The sequence below is a fragment of the Colletes latitarsis genome, chromosome 6 (genome assembly GCF_051014445.1).
Source record: "Colletes latitarsis isolate SP2378_abdomen chromosome 6, iyColLati1, whole genome shotgun sequence".
In the NCBI taxonomy this organism is placed as follows: Eukaryota; Metazoa; Arthropoda; class Insecta; order Hymenoptera; family Colletidae; genus Colletes; species Colletes latitarsis.
In genome coordinates this window covers 22569011-22585208 of record NC_135139.1, presented here as the reverse complement: position 1 = coordinate 22585208, position 16198 = coordinate 22569011, and the positions used below count along the sequence as shown (strand labels likewise).

General features: G+C 31.3%; 4 protein-coding genes across 8 annotated transcripts; 3 read left to right on the top strand and 1 right to left on the bottom strand.

Moving 5' to 3' along the window:
• The first annotated feature begins 239 nt into the window (after nucleotides 1–239).
• Nucleotides 240–3842, top strand: LOC143342376 (ribosomal protein S6 kinase beta-1). The gene is made up of 13 exons (XM_076766173.1): nucleotides 240–672; nucleotides 746–786; nucleotides 918–1092; nucleotides 1186–1269; nucleotides 1330–1463; nucleotides 1591–1653; nucleotides 1730–1858; nucleotides 2034–2124; nucleotides 2213–2329; nucleotides 2433–2564; nucleotides 2624–2731; nucleotides 2819–2994; nucleotides 3099–3842. The coding sequence occupies exons 1-13, from the start codon at nucleotides 586–588 to the stop codon at nucleotides 3205–3207; spliced, it is 1446 nt and encodes a 481-aa protein (XP_076622288.1). The 5' UTR covers nucleotides 240–585; the 3' UTR covers nucleotides 3208–3842.
• Nucleotides 3843–3997: 155 nt separating this feature from the next.
• On the top strand, nucleotides 3998–10205 carry LOC143342378 (LITAF domain-containing protein). Of its 5 annotated transcripts, none has more exons than XM_076766177.1 (4): nucleotides 3998–4818; nucleotides 8974–9095; nucleotides 9193–9349; nucleotides 9424–10205. In XM_076766177.1, exons 1-4 carry the CDS (start codon nucleotides 4742–4744, stop codon nucleotides 9527–9529), a joined length of 462 nt encoding a protein of 153 aa, XP_076622292.1. In that variant the 5' UTR covers nucleotides 3998–4741; the 3' UTR covers nucleotides 9530–10205. The 5 variants fall into 5 exon arrangements, with proteins under 5 accessions (XP_076622292.1, XP_076622296.1, XP_076622293.1 ...); XM_076766181.1 differs by having other exon boundaries at nucleotides 8950–9095; XM_076766178.1 differs by lacking the exon at nucleotides 3998–4818 and adding an exon at nucleotides 8312–8459 and having other exon boundaries at nucleotides 8950–9095.
• LOC143342377 (corepressor interacting with RBPJ 1) lies at nucleotides 5267–7495 on the bottom strand. Its single transcript, XM_076766174.1, has 6 exons — nucleotides 7111–7495; nucleotides 6932–7026; nucleotides 6608–6858; nucleotides 6397–6523; nucleotides 6168–6299; nucleotides 5267–6083 (listed from the first exon to the last, which is right to left on the bottom strand). The coding sequence occupies exons 1-6, from the start codon at nucleotides 7180–7182 to the stop codon at nucleotides 5552–5554; spliced, it is 1209 nt and encodes a 402-aa protein (XP_076622289.1). The 5' UTR covers nucleotides 7183–7495; the 3' UTR covers nucleotides 5267–5551.
• Nucleotides 10206–10664: 459 nt separating the features above from the next.
• LOC143342337 (pyruvate dehydrogenase phosphatase regulatory subunit, mitochondrial) lies at nucleotides 10665–16196 on the top strand. Its single transcript, XM_076766105.1, has 15 exons — nucleotides 10665–11010; nucleotides 11092–11358; nucleotides 11474–11686; nucleotides 11772–11935; nucleotides 11993–12156; nucleotides 12241–12424; nucleotides 12493–12698; nucleotides 12774–13089; nucleotides 13259–13416; nucleotides 13493–13641; nucleotides 14807–15014; nucleotides 15087–15176; nucleotides 15298–15477; nucleotides 15540–15740; nucleotides 15911–16196. Exons 2-15 carry the CDS (start codon nucleotides 11108–11110, stop codon nucleotides 16124–16126), a joined length of 2700 nt encoding a protein of 899 aa, XP_076622220.1. The 5' UTR covers nucleotides 10665–11010; nucleotides 11092–11107; the 3' UTR covers nucleotides 16127–16196.
• Nucleotides 16197–16198: the final 2 nt, after the last annotated feature.

Below are 16198 nucleotides of genomic sequence, written 5' to 3'. Positions count from 1 at the left end.
TATTTTAAACGTATCGAGCAGTTTGATTTTTGCGCATCTTGCCGAGCAGAGCGGTTCAGCGCTCCACGGGCATCGTCCCACCACCTTATTTCTCTAACCCACCGACCATGGGGTCGCAACATAATACATATAGTATATATTTGGGGTTTTGCAATCAAAGCAAAACGTAGAGTCTTCGCATCTAACTTCAGATGAGTCGAAACCTTGTAAAAGTTTCTGTGCATCTTTAATATATTTCATGCTAGATCGGAGTTCCTATTCGTACTGTTCGAGGCCCTGTGTTATAGGCTACGTAAATCGTGTGTTTTTTTATAAAGTTCTTACGTTTCAGTCTGATTATTTCCTAAAAGAGAATAAGCATTCTTCACGATATCACGAATGATTTTTTTTATAATTTGCGACTGACGGTCGTAAATAATTTAATCTATTTGCCACAAAATAAGTGTGAGACACGCGAATGAAGAGAAGTAACATTCCATCGCGTTTACGCACATACGTTTAGGTACCTACATTATTTGAACGCGTTACGATCAATTAAAACCACTAACGAGAGAAACTCTTAAATGTGATTTCATCGAAAAGAGAATGGCAGGAGTATTTGACATAGAATTGCATGAAGGAGATTCCGTAAATCAAGACGAGTCAGACAATGATATTCTTGAAAGCAGAGAAGTTCGTTTTTTGCTGAGCATTTGATAAATTCTTCTGCGATACTGGATCTTTCATTAGTTTCCTTTCTTTTTAGGATGAATACAATCACGCCACAAATGCAGATACTATATTAGAGTAAGTAATATATATTTTGAAGGTCAACGACATTGACCTTACAACTAAACCATACAGTATTTTAAGTGTCTCCCTCCCTTTCCGACGCTAGAAAAAAAAAAGTGACAACGGAATATTGACATTTATTGCAGATCTGATAATTTAGAACGAGTTCAATTATCAGAACAAAATGTCAACCCAGGACAAGAAAAAACTGGACCCCAAGACTTTGAATTGTGCAAAATTCTTGGGGAAGGTGGATATGGAAAAGTTTTTCAAGTGAAAAAAGTTACTGGAAAAGACAAAGGCAGTATTTTTGCTATGAAGGTAAATGTATATACACGCGCGCGTGTGCATGTAAACATAGAAAAAGCTCTACAATTCAAACAAATTTTTTTTTTTTTTTTTTTTTTTTTGTAGGTATTACGAAAAGCCTCTATTATACGAAATCAGAAAGACACAGCTCACACAAAGGCAGAAAGGAATATTTTAGAGGCTGTAAAAGTAAGTATAATTTATCAAATGTGATAATATAATAGCTATTCAGTTTATTGTTTATTACAGCATCCATTCATTGTAAATCTAATGTATGCTTTCCAAACTGGAGGCAAATTGTATTTAATTTTGGAATACCTTTGCGGCGGAGAACTTTTCACATACTTAGATAGAGAAGGCATTTTCTTAGAAGATACAGCTTGGTAAGTTAACTGGTTTTATTAACTGATCATTATGCAATGTTTAGTTTGCTACAGTTGACATGTAAATTTTACACATAGTTGATCAATTGAAAAAATAGATTAATGTTTCTCTTATTTCTACTCGTAGTTTTTATTTATCTGAAATCATACTTGCGTTGCAACATCTTCACAATCAGGGTATTATATACAGGTACAATTTTCTAAATTAATAATAATACTTAAAATATGTATTTATATATATCTTATGGTATCAATTGTTGCTACAGAGATTTGAAACCAGAAAATATTTTATTAGACAGTGAAGGTCATGTTAAATTAACAGACTTTGGTTTATGTAAAGAGCATATACAAGAAGGTACAGTGACACATACATTTTGTGGAACTATAGAATACATGTGAGTAGAGCTTTTATTCGATGAAGTCATAAATTGTTGTTTTCGAAATAATAGATCAACTTCGTTAATCATTTTATTAATTAACTAAGTCTTAAAGCCAAAAATAAACTACACATAAAAATAATTTGCCTGAAATAATGTATATTCTGATTCTTATTATCACTAACGTGCTTAGGGCGCCGGAAATTTTAACGAGAAGCGGACATGGTAAGGCTGTTGACTGGTGGAGTTTGGGTGCGCTAATGTTTGACATGCTTACTGGAATGGTACGCGAATTGAATAAACAGCAAGATGTTAAACTTCCTTTAAAAGATCGAAATAGGTAGAATAATTCTGCATATTTCTCGTTTACAGCCACCATTTACAGGAGATGATAGAAGGAAAACAATTGAAAAAATTTTACGGGGAAAACTAAGTCTCCCGCAATATTTAACACCAGACGCAAGAGACTTAATACGAAAATTATTAAAGGTATTATGCGTGAAATTTTTTGCACAATCAAATCTTTTGTACAATATAATATCGTTCAAATAAGATGTTTATATAATAAATTCGTTTTGCATATCGCTTACAGAGACAAGTATCGCAAAGATTAGGATCCGGTTTTGAAGATGCTGAACAAATTATGAATCACAACTTCTTTAAACATATTAATTGGCAGGATGTGATTTCACGAAAACTAGAACCACCCTTCAAACCATCGTTAGTAAGTAGTTTTGGTTAATATATAACATTATGATATTAAAGACATTTTGAAATTTATAGAAAAGTGCCGATGACACATCGCAATTTGACGAACAATTTACGGCAACTGTACCAGTCGATTCTCCGGTTGAAAGTACTTTAAGCGAATCTGCTAATATGATATTTCAAGTAGGTAACATGATGCTTCTAATGTTTAATGTTTAAATAAATTGTCTACTTAAAATAACAGAACAAAATAAAATTAAATGTTTACAGGGTTTTACATATGTAGCGCCAAGCGTTCTAGAGGAAATATATTCACAACCAAGAGTTGTAAATGCTAGAAGTCCTCGAAAAGGTCTTTTATGTACAGGATTTAGCGGAAGTCTTCACAGCTTGTCACCAAGATCACCTGACGCCCATCTACGTACACCTCATTTTAATCACCACAGGTACTCTCAAGTCCAATATCCTACTTATTGTAATAGAAGATATAAATGTAGCGGATATTGAATCAATTATCCATTATAACAACTGTTTTCTTTTTATTTTCTAGGCATCATGTAGTAGATTCAAATAATATGGAAGATACCGAAATGACAGATGTAAGTCAACTATCGAATCGAGACAGAAGTATGCGAGAAAACGTTGTTCTTCGACTTTAAACTTGGAGAAATGTTCGCAGCATCATTTTCTGGCTTACTTATATTTCTGTAGTACAACAGTCACGTTTAGCAAATTTAACGCGATTTGCTTATATATATACATAGCAACAATTAATTCTAAACGCTAAGGAGAGTTACGCTTGTAGAGCAGTGGTGCTACCGGCGTACAAGTTTTACGCAGGCCTGTGACTGCCCTAGCGTGACTAATGATTGTTTACGATGTGAAGAAGGAAAGTTACATATGTTTTCGTTATGTAAATATACGTAGGTTTTTGATAACAAGTGCATTCTTTTGAAGAAAGACGCTGTACTGTTGAAAGGTCTAAAAAAGATATTTTTGATGACACGCTATCCCATCGTTGCACCGAGTTATGAAATTTTTAAAAATATCAGACTCGTCAACAAATACGAGTTTATCGTTAGTGTACAAAATTAGATCAACGAAAATTGATTTGAGTGTACCTAAAGATTTGTTCCAAAAGAGAAGAAAGAATGTACTGTATTTTTGTTTTGTTTTTCCTATAAGAATTTATAGATTGTGCAATTCCTTGATCGTTTTTTAAGTTAACTAAATGATTTCGAAAAAGAATATTTACGTACGTTCTTAAATCGTTCGAATGTCTTGTATGGTAAAAGAGACATCGAGTTTACACAAAAATTATGATAATTATTCAAGTATCGGACATAACCAAACTCGAAACTATTGTTCTGCCACTTGTATAACATGTTGATTCCTTCAAAATAATATAGGATACATAAAAGAATAGCAGTGTAAAAGAAAAAAAAAGAAAAACTGCATTGATATATATTATAGCAGAATCGGAAGGGTAATATAAACAGACATATTTTTGCTCATACTTAATTGTGATTTAATGAGCAGTAATATCTTGTATATAATTTTCGGAATAGTTTTGTTTTTAGAAAAGAGGCGACATTGCCGAACTGCATTCATATCGCCTTAATATACTTAATGGATTATCATTCCCTAATCACTAACCAATCCGATTCTACTCTAGATGTAATCATTGTGAAAGTGACAATTACACAACAGATTCAAACTGCCCAAGTGTTCACAGCTACCAGCTGGATAGTATTAACTTTTACATAGAAAAAAACGTGTACACACGTGTGTTAGAAAATAAGTATGTAAAAGTCTTGTTAATAGCTCATTGTATTATAAAAGTAAACTGTTGAGAGTGAGAAATTAATACTTTGTAAGATACATACGTACGTACGTCATAATACACATCTATATGTATACATTTCAGAGATAGGAAATTGCCCTCTTGCTTCTTTAGACAGGAAATGCAGTGAATGTTTCACTTCTATTACATTTTTCTATAATAAAATTATAATGTGTAGAAGCGAGTGCCACGTTTTCAAATATATACGTATATGTCTGTGCTGATTCGCGATACATATTTAAAATAACGCAACAGCACTAATCTAAGGTCCAGCAAGCGAAATAGTCAACTTTAAGGAAAAGTATCAGGGACAGCTCTTACTCTCGCTATATCGTCGCTACTTTCATTTAATGCTGCCAAACTCTGAGCACTCTCATTTTAGCCAAAGCAGTAAAAGGTGGAGGAGTTCTCGTCGACGTTGCAACTGGTAAGAGATCTCCCAAATGATTTTTTCATTTGCCGGATCTTAGCGAACATATTTTGCTTCTTGGTATCTACAAGTAAAAAAAAATACAGGAAAGCTTAACGCTTAACTCGATTCAAATTTTACCAACATTAATCTGTTATTTTAAGTTATTTTAAGGTTATTGTTGGCAATCTTACAAAACTGCATAACTTTCATGTATGTGATATTACAATAGTAGTCCTATTTAAGTATTTATTAAGGAGTTACTGTTTTTTAATGTAACCCATCAAAACAAAAATTTAATAATGATAATTTTAGACACGCATAATGAAATATTGTTAAAATGTTGAGCCGTTTAAGAACTTATCTATTTTAGCCATTTACAGTTGAAATAATATTTGTTTAAGAAAATGTTCTTCAAACGACTCCTTATATAAAATACCCATCAGACGTGAATATTATTAAAAAATGCACAGTTTTTTAGCGTTTTGCAGTAATTTCTGTTGTTTATTTGAGATACATTATACAGAGTAATAAGAATAAAACTGCTATTCGCATTACATTGTACTTTCCATTATACACATAAAAAAGCTACACACGCCTCGTACATCTTATTTTACTTAGTGTTCTGTGATTCTGTACGAATAAGAAACACGCGTAAGCACACATGCACGCGCTCGAACATACACACGTACATGTTACGTATAATCTAAATTTATTGTATACCTGAAATGTGTAAAAAACATAATTAATCTTAAGATCGTTTTGTTCTCTTTCTATCGCACCTTTCACTATTTCTGTCCTCGTCAAATTCTATAACCTTTCTTTTTCTGCAATTGACTGAATCTCTATGTTTACTTTTTTTCGTATCCTTTTGAAAACTTTTTTTATATTTGTCTTCTTTTTTATATTCATATTTACGTCCCTCTTTGCGACTATTTAATTTACGTTTTTCTTTTTTTTTATGATGGTTCGTAATTTCACTGTTTGAAATTTTTGAACTTTTTTCCTTCTTTTGTCGTTTCTTTTTAGACTCTTTTGATGCATGACCATGATTAATTTTATTATTAATACAGTTCGTACTATTACTACTATTACTGTTAGTGATACTGCTGTTGCTGCTACTACTACTACTGCTGCTGTTACTGCTATTACTAACACTGCTGCTACTACTGCTGTCTGTATCGCTATCTGTATCGCTGCTGCTCTCTTTGCGTTTCATTTTTCTGCGTTTCGATTTTCTTTTCTTCGTTTTTTTGGTCTTTTTTTCAAGTTGCTGCAATTTCCTGTAATCGATATGTTCAAAAGAAATTTAATTTATTCTTTATGAGTAACTGTAATTGAAAATATATATAAGGCAAATTATTTACTTTAATAATTTTTTTTTTTCTTTTTTAGAGAGAGTTTTTAAAAATGTTATTTCCGATTGTTCTTCATCATCAGAGACCATAAGATGTTCGTGTTCAGGAACCCGTAAATGTTGTTGAGCGTTGAGCGCCGATCTGTGAATAAAACAAAATTATTTAGAAAATACAGACTTGTTAATAAGAAAAATAGGTGAAAATTTTTCTAGAGAATAACAATATAATTTAAACTCACTTTTTAAGAGCTAAACCATCTTCCCTCATTTGTTGAACAAGAGTTAAAGCATCTGGAGCAGTTGGAGTTTGTGAATTATTTGCCATTACTACACTCATTGCTTGACTATACAGAGGACACTCCTTATCTAAAAACAACATTTATCGACAAATACAAATTTATGGTTTTATACTTTAATCTGATCATATTTTATTATAATTAATATACATACCTGTATTTATATGTCCCCACTTGTGACATTTAATACAACGAACATTGCGTACTTGAATACCAAATGGCTGATCTCTAATTTCACTATCACCTTTACAATAACTTTCTCTGGGTGCATTGTATTTGCGTTGCCATTCAAACTTATACTCTGGTTCGTTATCTTCTTTTTCTCGTTCTTTCTTTGCACCAGGAGGGGGCTCATACATGAAATTTACACTAAGCTTATCCTTGCTTTCTTTACTGAGTAAAGCTCTGTAACAAATAGAATAAAATTTAGAAGAAATTGTTCCTGAATTCCATCAGTGAAAAAAATCATTTGACTCACTTGTTATTATGAAGATCTTGTTCCTTTTCATACTGAACCCGTAATTCCTCTTGCTTTTTTTTATAAGCTTCAGCTTGCTGTTCGGCCATCCATACCTAATAAAAAAGCAATCGTTAATTTAATCATGAGACATGTATGGATAACCTACATTACTTTTCACAACAAAAGAAAGAACGAACTCGTTTCAAGTTGTCCCGAGATGCTGGGTGAAAAAACTTTTTACACATGTAATTATTAAATCCTTTTCCCATTTTGAATTATTAAATTAGTACGTATTGACATTTAATTAATATCTTTGTGCGTTCTATATATCGTACACATAGCACTTGCATGACATTTACGCACACACACTACATATACATTATCCCCCCATTCCTTCATTGACGGAATTGCAACTTCTTTTTATTGTCGAAATGTTGAATAAAAGCAGCGCCAGTAGCTTAAACAGCTAAAGTCCGTTCTCGCGTCAATGGTATACAATTTTGAATCTCGACTGCACAGGCATTTTTATTATTCCTATGAATGAGCATTATTTCCTCATGTGCATCTCAGGGTCGTTTGTAGTGGGTTGCATATTTTGTTACGTTGGTGAAAATTTTGTGTACTCCGGAGATGCCAGATTGAGCACCGTTTGTCGTGGAATATTTCGCTACCTTCAACGCTAGATGGCGTATATTTCCGACCTCAAACCCCCTGGTGCTAAAACGCCCAAGTTTGTCGTGGAATAGTTCGTATCGTCCACGCTAGATGGATTTCTCGACAAGCTTGGGCTTTTTAGCACCAGAGGGTTTGAGGTCGAGAAATAAACGCCATCTAGCGTAGAAGACAACGAACTATTCCACGCAAATGGGCGGCTCTTTCGACTCCCACGAGGCAGTTCGAAATTACTTCGGGTAGTTTTGGAGAAAGAGAGCATGTGTCAGTTTGCCTTTGTCGCTTTTCGAAACTACGAGCTCACGTACGCGTGATCTGGCATAGTGTGAGTAGTACACCCGATGCTTAATCTGGCATCTCTGATGTACTCTATGGTGTATGACCAGAGGTTACCACTAATGACAAAGACGATATAGTCGAGCTGAGGAATCTGGTTTTTTTTAATACGATTTTGAATAATTGAACACTTAGTGGATTAGTATGTAAATGGCCATTTTATTTTCTTTGATTTAACAATGTATGTAGGATATAAAAGTTTGAAAAACTGTCTTCTTTTCTCTTGTACATCCCTTGTTTTCTTATCAGAGGCGTTTTTGCCCCTATGGATGACTCCTTGCAGTTGTAAATGCGGAACAATTCTGCTATACCACTATAGCTTTGGTTACTGAATGTAGAGGCGTACTAGGCCGTGTAGGACCGTCATATATGAAACTTATGCTACGCCATCTATATACGCGCATAAGAATAATTTGCTATCTTTCTCATGTTTACACTTCAAACTATTGAAAGTATAGACATGGAATACATATTTAGATATTACTCATACATCGCCTAAATAATTACCCAGTGACCAATTTAGTATTATTTCATTAAGGTAGGCGGAACTTATTATAATATGCGTTGGTATAAACATTAATAAAGAGCCGTCAAATGTTATTACACTTTTATTCAAATAAGCAAAGATGTCAATTGTGACATTAAATTTCGCAATCAGTTCACGTACATTCATAAGGCAACCATTATTATTACTTTTGATAAATCATTGTATGTGTTAATTCGTACTGTAAGTTAAATTTAAAATTAAATTTTGATGGTTCAATTCAGTTTTAATAATTTTACAAGAGAAATTATTTTTATTTTACTTGTTCATTTAATTATTTTACAATGTTTTCATATTTTTAGGTAGTGTATACAAATTAACAATTAAGAGACTAATTACAAACTTTAGAAAATTATTTTGTTTATATTCTTTTATAATATAATCTATATTAAAACTTATAATTATCAGTACTAATGAACATGAATTAATAACATTACTGCTATTATTCATTGTTATGTAGTTACATAATCATGTTTAATTGTAGATACTCTATATATAAATAATACAGGAACATTATGAATAAAACTGGGCCACCACCACCTTATGAACCACCTCCATATGCACCACCTGGTTATTCAAATACAATGGGTGGTGTTCTACCTGCTAGCCCTTTTACACCTGCAGAAACTTGTATGTTTATAACTAATATATATTTTCTATTATGAAATTTAATTTAGTTAAATATGTTAAGTCAATCAATTCTTAAAGAGTATTTATCACTTTGTAGATACAAATGGTCCAGTTATTGTTACAACGATTGTTCCACTTGGACCAGGATCAACACATACAATTTGTCCACATTGTCATGCAGAAATTGATACTACAACAAAAACAGAACCTGGCATGATTGCTTATATATCTGGTGTTGTAATTACATTAATGGGGTGAATAGAAAGATGTTTTTTTCAAATCGACGATCTAAAAGGTTCAATGGTTTTATATTTATGTATTTTAACAGATGTTGGCTGGGATGCTGTTTAATTCCTTGTTGTATCGATGAATGTATGGATGTTCATCACAATTGTCCTAACTGCAAAGCATATTTGGGACGTTACAGGAGATAAAACAACATAATACTAGAATTGATATTTATTGCATTTCACTTTGCATCAATTTTGACATTGCATTATATTGTAACATGCACATACTATGAACATCTGCAAATATGCACACTATATGAAATTTTTACTTCTTATGTATTAAGAAGTATTTGCAATGTTTAAGCCGAATGTATGTACAAATGAAAATTTTGTTAATAGCTTCGTTTGCAATAAATGTTATTGTATAATGTAAATTTTCATACGTAACATATACAGTGTCTAACAAAACGTGGTAGGGGATGAAAAAATGTGAGTAGAATTTGTTCTGTAAACCTTATTTTACATTGCAATTTCTTCTTTCATGAGAAATTATCTCCTACTTATTAGTACTAGATTTCGGAAGATATGAATTATATGAGATAATTACAAAAATATTTTCGGCGATACATCGCATTTTTTATGTATACATAAAAATTGATACAATATTTCCCTCTTTCTAACTTGCAGTAATAACTAACAGCAATTACTTTTGATAAATACTATTAAAAGTCTATTTTTTAAAATGATTAAGAATAATAAATTTACCCAGTTTGTATCTGTTTTTATGGAATTTTATTTAATAAATACTAACAATGTATTAAAAACAATGTGTATTATTATTATCTGATAATTATAACAATTTGAATAAACTTAAATAAAATTACGATATTTTTTACATCACACTTTAAAAATAAAATTTAATTAATTGGTGTTAATGACAAGTGCTATATTTAGTAAATTATTTGATTAATAATATGTATATTTAAATTTCTTTTAAAGAAACATGAAAATACTGTAGAAATTCGATGTATACGACTATTTGTTATTTTTATTTGTAAAACTATAAATAGAATTTTGTTAATATCACTAATTAGTAATACATAATATTTAATTTTGAAATACCTTATTTATTTTGCTTATTTTTGATAGACGATTTAGGCATTCTTATATTTTGATACCTTGGAAATTGTGGGAATATTTTTTTTAATAAAAATTACAACATACGAATTTTTATTAAAATTCTGGTTTTAAATCATTTTTGTCATAACATTTTAATTTACAATATATTTTCCTATAAAAATACTTTATAATATGTTTCAAATTGATAAACTTGCAGTATTAATCACTAAATAGACTGATGTTCTACGTAACCTTTATTGTCTGCACTCATGCAGAATAAGCGTTGAGTTTTTTAGTATTTTTAAAAGACGATTATTATTGTAGATAATAATTATATTTAATTAAATTTTGGAATAATTTGAACTTCGAATGGTTACTTACATTCAGCTTTATTTTATTACGAAAAAAATTATAATGAGAATATATATCTCTCAAGTCATAAGCTTATATTTTGAGTATTAATTTTCAATTTAACGAAGTCAATTATATTTCAACAATAAATATGAAATAAGGTTTACAGTGAATATATACTTTGTATTTTGTGATAATCTAACCTTAATAGAAACGTAATTATTTATAAACATATAAGCATTATGAACATATTAATATACATGTTAATTTTATATATAAATAATTACAATTTTCAGATTTATATTTATTATAATGTGGCATAATTCGAAGTCGTTCTGTACTAAATATGTAACAAAATGGAACAACTTTGTTTTTTATAATCGTCAACGGGTAAAACACAGCAGTACAAAATCTACTTTAGTATCAAACGAAGATGTTGATGATCCACTTCCTAAAGATGCAAAAGTCATTATTTGTGGAGGTGGAGCTATGGGTGGTGCTGTTGCTTATCATCTTTCGCTTATGGGACTAGGTTCTCAAACAATTATTATAGAAAGTGGCAGGTAAATATTCTTCAAAATGTATATATATTTCTTAAATATTTAATTTTTTCGTAATTATATAAATTATCATGAATTTTGTATAATTTATTCATCCATTTATTTTATTTCAATTTAGAATAGGAGGTGGTACAACATGGCATTCTTCAGGATTAGTTGGAGCATTTAAACCAAGTTTTTCACAAGTCAAACTTGCACAGGATAGTATAGCATTGTATAGAGAACTGGAACAAAAAGGTTTATCAACAGGCTGGAAACAGTGTGGAAGTCTTTCCTTAGCACGCACGAGAGATCGTATGACTGTATTTAGACGAATGAAAGCACAGTCTATGTAGGTATCATTTGTAAATATATGAGTCTTAAGTAAGTGCAGGTATTTAAAAAACCATGTAAAATTATACTATATTAATCTTCAGATCATGTAATATTGAATGTCATTTGATTACACCAAAAGAAGTACTGGATATATGTCCATTATTACGAGTGGATGATTTAGTTGGTGGATTATGGATACCAGATGATGGTGTAGGAGATCCATATCAGATTTGCTTAACATTAATAGGAGAGGCAAAAAAAAAAGGTACAATTTATTATGAAAATGAATGACATAAATATACATAGTTTTTAATACTTTTAGGTGTTAAAGTATTTGAAAACTGCAAAGTTACAAAAGTTCTTACTCAAAATGGTAGAATTGAGGCTGTAGAAACAACGTGCGGCACTGTTCAATGTGAACATTTTGTTAATTGCGCGGGATTTTGGGCACGTAATGTAGGTAAATTAAGTGAACCGTATGTAAAGGTTGGTATCCTCCAATAATAATAATCATCTTTAAATATATAAAAAAGAATGAAATTTTTATTTTTAATAACAAATCTTTCTTAGGTACCCCTTCATCCTGTAGAACACTATTATTTACACACAAAAGCTATTGTTGGATTAGATCCCATGACTCCTGTTGTAAGAGATTTAGATGGGTATATTTATTTTCGAGAAAATAATGGTAGGCTTTTGGCTGGAGGTTTTGAACCTATTGCAAAACCAGCATTTGAAGATGGAATAATACCTGGTTGGATATAAATTTTTGTACGCGATTGATTTAATATTAATGTGAATCTAATATAAATTGTATTTCAGAGTGTACAAATGAAAGATTTTTACCGGAAGATTGGGACCACTTTCACATTTTACTTGAACAAATGTTGCATAGAATTCCGAATTTAGGAAATGCAATTTTGGAAAGATTATGCAATGGTCCTGAAGCATTTTCTCCGGACTGTAAATGGATAGTCGGTGAAGCGCCAGAAATACGTAATTATTACATTGCTGCTGGTATGAAAACGGTAAATAGTGTCAAATTAATGATCGTTTGATAATAGAATAAATATAATTTAAATATATAAGCATAATTTTCATAGGTGGGTATATCGGCAGCAGGCGGAGTTGGTCGAGCCACTGCAGAATTAATAGTCAATGGTTCGACGTCTGTAGATATGTATGAATTAGACGTATCGCGTTTCTTAGGCCTTCACAACAATCGCAAGTTTTTACGCGATCGAGTAAAAGAAGTTCCTGGGATGCATTATGCATTGCAATATCCACATCACGAATTTAAAACAGGTAGAAATTTGAGAATGTCTCCAATTTATCCAAAACTTAGAGAAGCAGGTGCTATTTTTGGCCAGGTAATGGGATATGAGCGACCAACCTGGTTTGATTTGAACGAGGAAAATGGTAGGTCTATCACTTTTATGAAATATATTGAATTTAAAAGTGAATATTTTATAATTCAAAAATTAAATATTTCGGAATTATTAAGTGCTATATAAAATGTTGCTTGGTAATTTATTCCTATTATAAAAAAAAAACTGGATTTTATTATACAGATTGCTTTGCTACACAGATTTGGAAACGATTGATGGATTCCAAAGATATAAGATAGCATATACAAATTCATTTAGCAAACCGCCATGGTTTGAATCAGTCTCGAAAGAATATGCTGCATGCCGTGAAAGAATTGGGCTTAGTGATTATTCTTCTTTCACTAAAATTGATTTATGGGTAAGGTGCATCATTATAGACATTATTTAGAATTATTATCACAATAATTAATTATGTGATTTATGGAATTTTTTAGTCAAATGATTTGGAAGTAGTAGATCTGTTACAATACTTGTGTTCAAACGATGTTGATGTTCCGGTGGGAAGTATTATTCACACAGGTATGCAAAATCATCGTGGAGGCTATGAAAATGATTGCAGTCTAGCGCGCATAGCACCTAATTAGTAAGTTACCAAAATAAAGTACTTAAATTATTGAATATGATATACAGGGTGTTCGGCCACCCCTGGCAAAAATTTTAATGAGAGATTCTAGAGGCCAAAATAAGACGAAAATCAAGAATACCAATTTATTGATGGAGGCTTCGTTAAAAAGTTATTAACAATTAAATTAAAAAATTTAAAATCGTTTTGAAAAAATTATTTTCGGTTGCGGGGGTCAATTACAATCATTTTTTATGAATACACATATCCCCGAAGTCCTACCATCCTTCGAGAAAAAAATTCGGGTAGGTGGTGCTCGGCGAAAAAAAAAATTTTTCAAATCGTTCTAAAAAAATTATTTCCGATTGCAAGGGTCAATTATAATCATTTTTGATGAATAGATATACCCCGGAAATCCTACCCAGTTTAGAGAAAAAAATTCGAGAAGGTGTGAAATTTTTCAACAAAATTAAAAAATTTTAAATCGTTCTAAAAAAATTATTTTTGATTGCAGAGACCAATTATAATAATTTTTGGTCGATAGACATACCCTCGAAATCCTAACCATTTTGGAGAAAAGAATTCCTTAAAGTGCTTCCCGTAAATTTCATGTGAATCTTTAAAACACCATAACTTCTGAACCGATTGGACGATTTTAATGTTCAAAAAGCCAAACGCCACGTATTTTAGTGTAGAATATGTAACAATTATAAAAATATTGGAAAGGTTGTTCCTTGGCCCCGTAATGTTAGAAAAACCCCATAAAAATGATCCAATTTTCAAACAGTCATAACTCCTGCAATTGTGAATATATTTCAATGAAATTTTTTTCTGAAGCAAAAGAAAAAGAGATTTTTAAGAAAAATCGACAGGGGTTAGGTGCCTAAATTTTTCGGCGAAATTGAAAAGTTTCAAATCGTTCTGGAAAAATTATTTTCGGTTGCGGGGATCAATTATAATCATTTTCGGTGAATAGACATACTCCCGAAATCTTACTCACTTTCAAGAAAAGAATTCAGTATTGGCGGAACTTTAAACGTTAATAACTTCTTAACGAAGCCACCATCAACAAATTGGTATTCTTGATTGTCGTCTTATTTTGGCTTCTAGAATCTCCCATTAAAATTTTTCCCAGGGGTGGCTGAACACCCTGTATAATCGTATAATTATTTTTTTAATGTTTAAGTTACATGATGATCGCTCCAACTATACAGCAAACTCGCTGTAAACATTGGATTAATCGTCATTTACCTGCTGATGGCTCAGTCGCAGTATCCGATGTAACGTCTGCATATACAGCAATTTGCATAATGGGCCCTGCAACAAGGCAACTATTGTCAGAATTAACAGACACTGATCTTAATCCTAAAAACTTCCCATTTTTTACGTTTAAGGTATTTATTATTAGTATTATAGTGTATATAATTTTATACTTTATACCTGTTATATAATCATTAATTCAAAAGGAATTAGACGTTGGACTTGCAAATGGAATACGCACAATGAATCTAACTCATACTGGAGAACTTGGCTATGTTTTATATATACCAAATGAAGTAAGTATTCTGTGCTTTAAGATGTAAAAGATATATTTGCAGGAAACTTGTAAACACCAAATATTTTATCCTTGGCTATTCTGCTACAATTATTTATAATTTTTATATTATGTATTCACAGTTTGCATTACATGTTTATACAAGATTGATAGATGCTGGTGCTAAGTACGGAATAAAACATGCTGGTTATTATGCAACACGAGCGTTGCGAGTAGAAAAGTTTTATGCTTTTTGGGGCCAAGATTTAGATACTTTTACTACACCTTTAGAGTGTGGAAGATCCTGGAGAGTAAAACTTGATGTGAGTGTTTTTAAAATTTACAAAGAATATTAATAAATATTAATAAATAATACGTTTAATAGAAAGAAATGAATTTTATCGGAAAAGAAGCTCTCTTGAAACAACGCGAAGAAGGTGTAAAAAGGAAGTATGTACAGTTATTATTAAACGATCATGATCCTGAATTAGACACGTGGTGTTGGGGTAATGAACCCATCTTTAGGAACGGAGAATATTGTGGAATGACAACTACCACAGGTTACGGATTCACATTTAAGAAACAGGTATTAACATAGTATTCGTAATTATGTAATAAACTTGTATACTTATAGATTCGTGATATTAATTTACCATAATACTTATTGAAAATTTTTTGAAAAATTCAAACACTACATCAAAATTGCAAAATATGTATTGTCTTATGTAAAAAATAAGTAATATGATCGTAATGTAGGTTTGTCTCGGATTTATACAAAACTTTGATTCGCAAGGGCAACGACAAGAAGTGACAAATGAATACGTATTATCGGGAGATTATGAAGTAGATGTAGCAGGTATAAAGTTTCCTGCAAAATGTCACTTACATAGCCCTAATTTACCAACCAAATTTCCTGATAAAGAAAGAGACTCCTATCATGCAACACGTGATCATTACCTTGTGCAACTTTGACAATATAAATTTTGAATTATGTACAAATAATGTATATAAAAAAATTTAATAAATTATTTGATAAGTGACAGT

Bases quoted from the DNA above. Each gene is read 5' to 3' on its own strand.
- LOC143342376 (XM_076766173.1), top strand. From the start codon at position 586: ATGGCAGGAGTATTTGACATAGAATTGCATGAAGGAGATTCCGTAAAT. The intron at 673-745 runs GTTCGTTTTTTG...CTTTCTTTTTAG, and splicing joins ATATTCTTGAAAGCAGAGAA to GATGAATACAATCACGCCAC. The intron at 1,464-1,590 runs GTAAGTTAACTG...TTCTACTCGTAG, and splicing joins TTCTTAGAAGATACAGCTTG to TTTTTATTTATCTGAAATCA.
- LOC143342378 (XM_076766177.1), top strand. From the start codon at position 4,742: ATGCTGCCAAACTCTGAGCACTCTCATTTTAGCCAAAGCAGTAAAAGG. The intron at 4,819-8,973 runs GTAAGAGATCTC...TAAATAATACAG, and splicing joins TCTCGTCGACGTTGCAACTG to GAACATTATGAATAAAACTG. The intron at 9,350-9,423 runs GTGAATAGAAAG...GTATTTTAACAG, and splicing joins GTTGTAATTACATTAATGGG to ATGTTGGCTGGGATGCTGTT.
- LOC143342377 (XM_076766174.1), bottom strand. From the start codon at position 7,182: ATGGGAAAAGGATTTAATAATTACATGTGTAAAAAGTTTTTTCACCCA. The intron at 6,300-6,396 runs GTGAGTTTAAAT...TTTTATTCACAG, and splicing joins GATGGTTTAGCTCTTAAAAA to ATCGGCGCTCAACGCTCAAC. The intron at 6,084-6,167 runs GTAAATAATTTG...TATCGATTACAG, and splicing joins GAAAAAAAAAAATTATTAAA to GAAATTGCAGCAACTTGAAA.
- LOC143342337 (XM_076766105.1), top strand. From the start codon at position 11,108: ATGTGGCATAATTCGAAGTCGTTCTGTACTAAATATGTAACAAAATGG. The intron at 11,936-11,992 runs GTACAATTTATT...TAATACTTTTAG, and splicing joins AGGAGAGGCAAAAAAAAAAG to GTGTTAAAGTATTTGAAAAC. The intron at 15,478-15,539 runs GTGAGTGTTTTT...TACGTTTAATAG, and splicing joins CCTGGAGAGTAAAACTTGAT to AAAGAAATGAATTTTATCGG.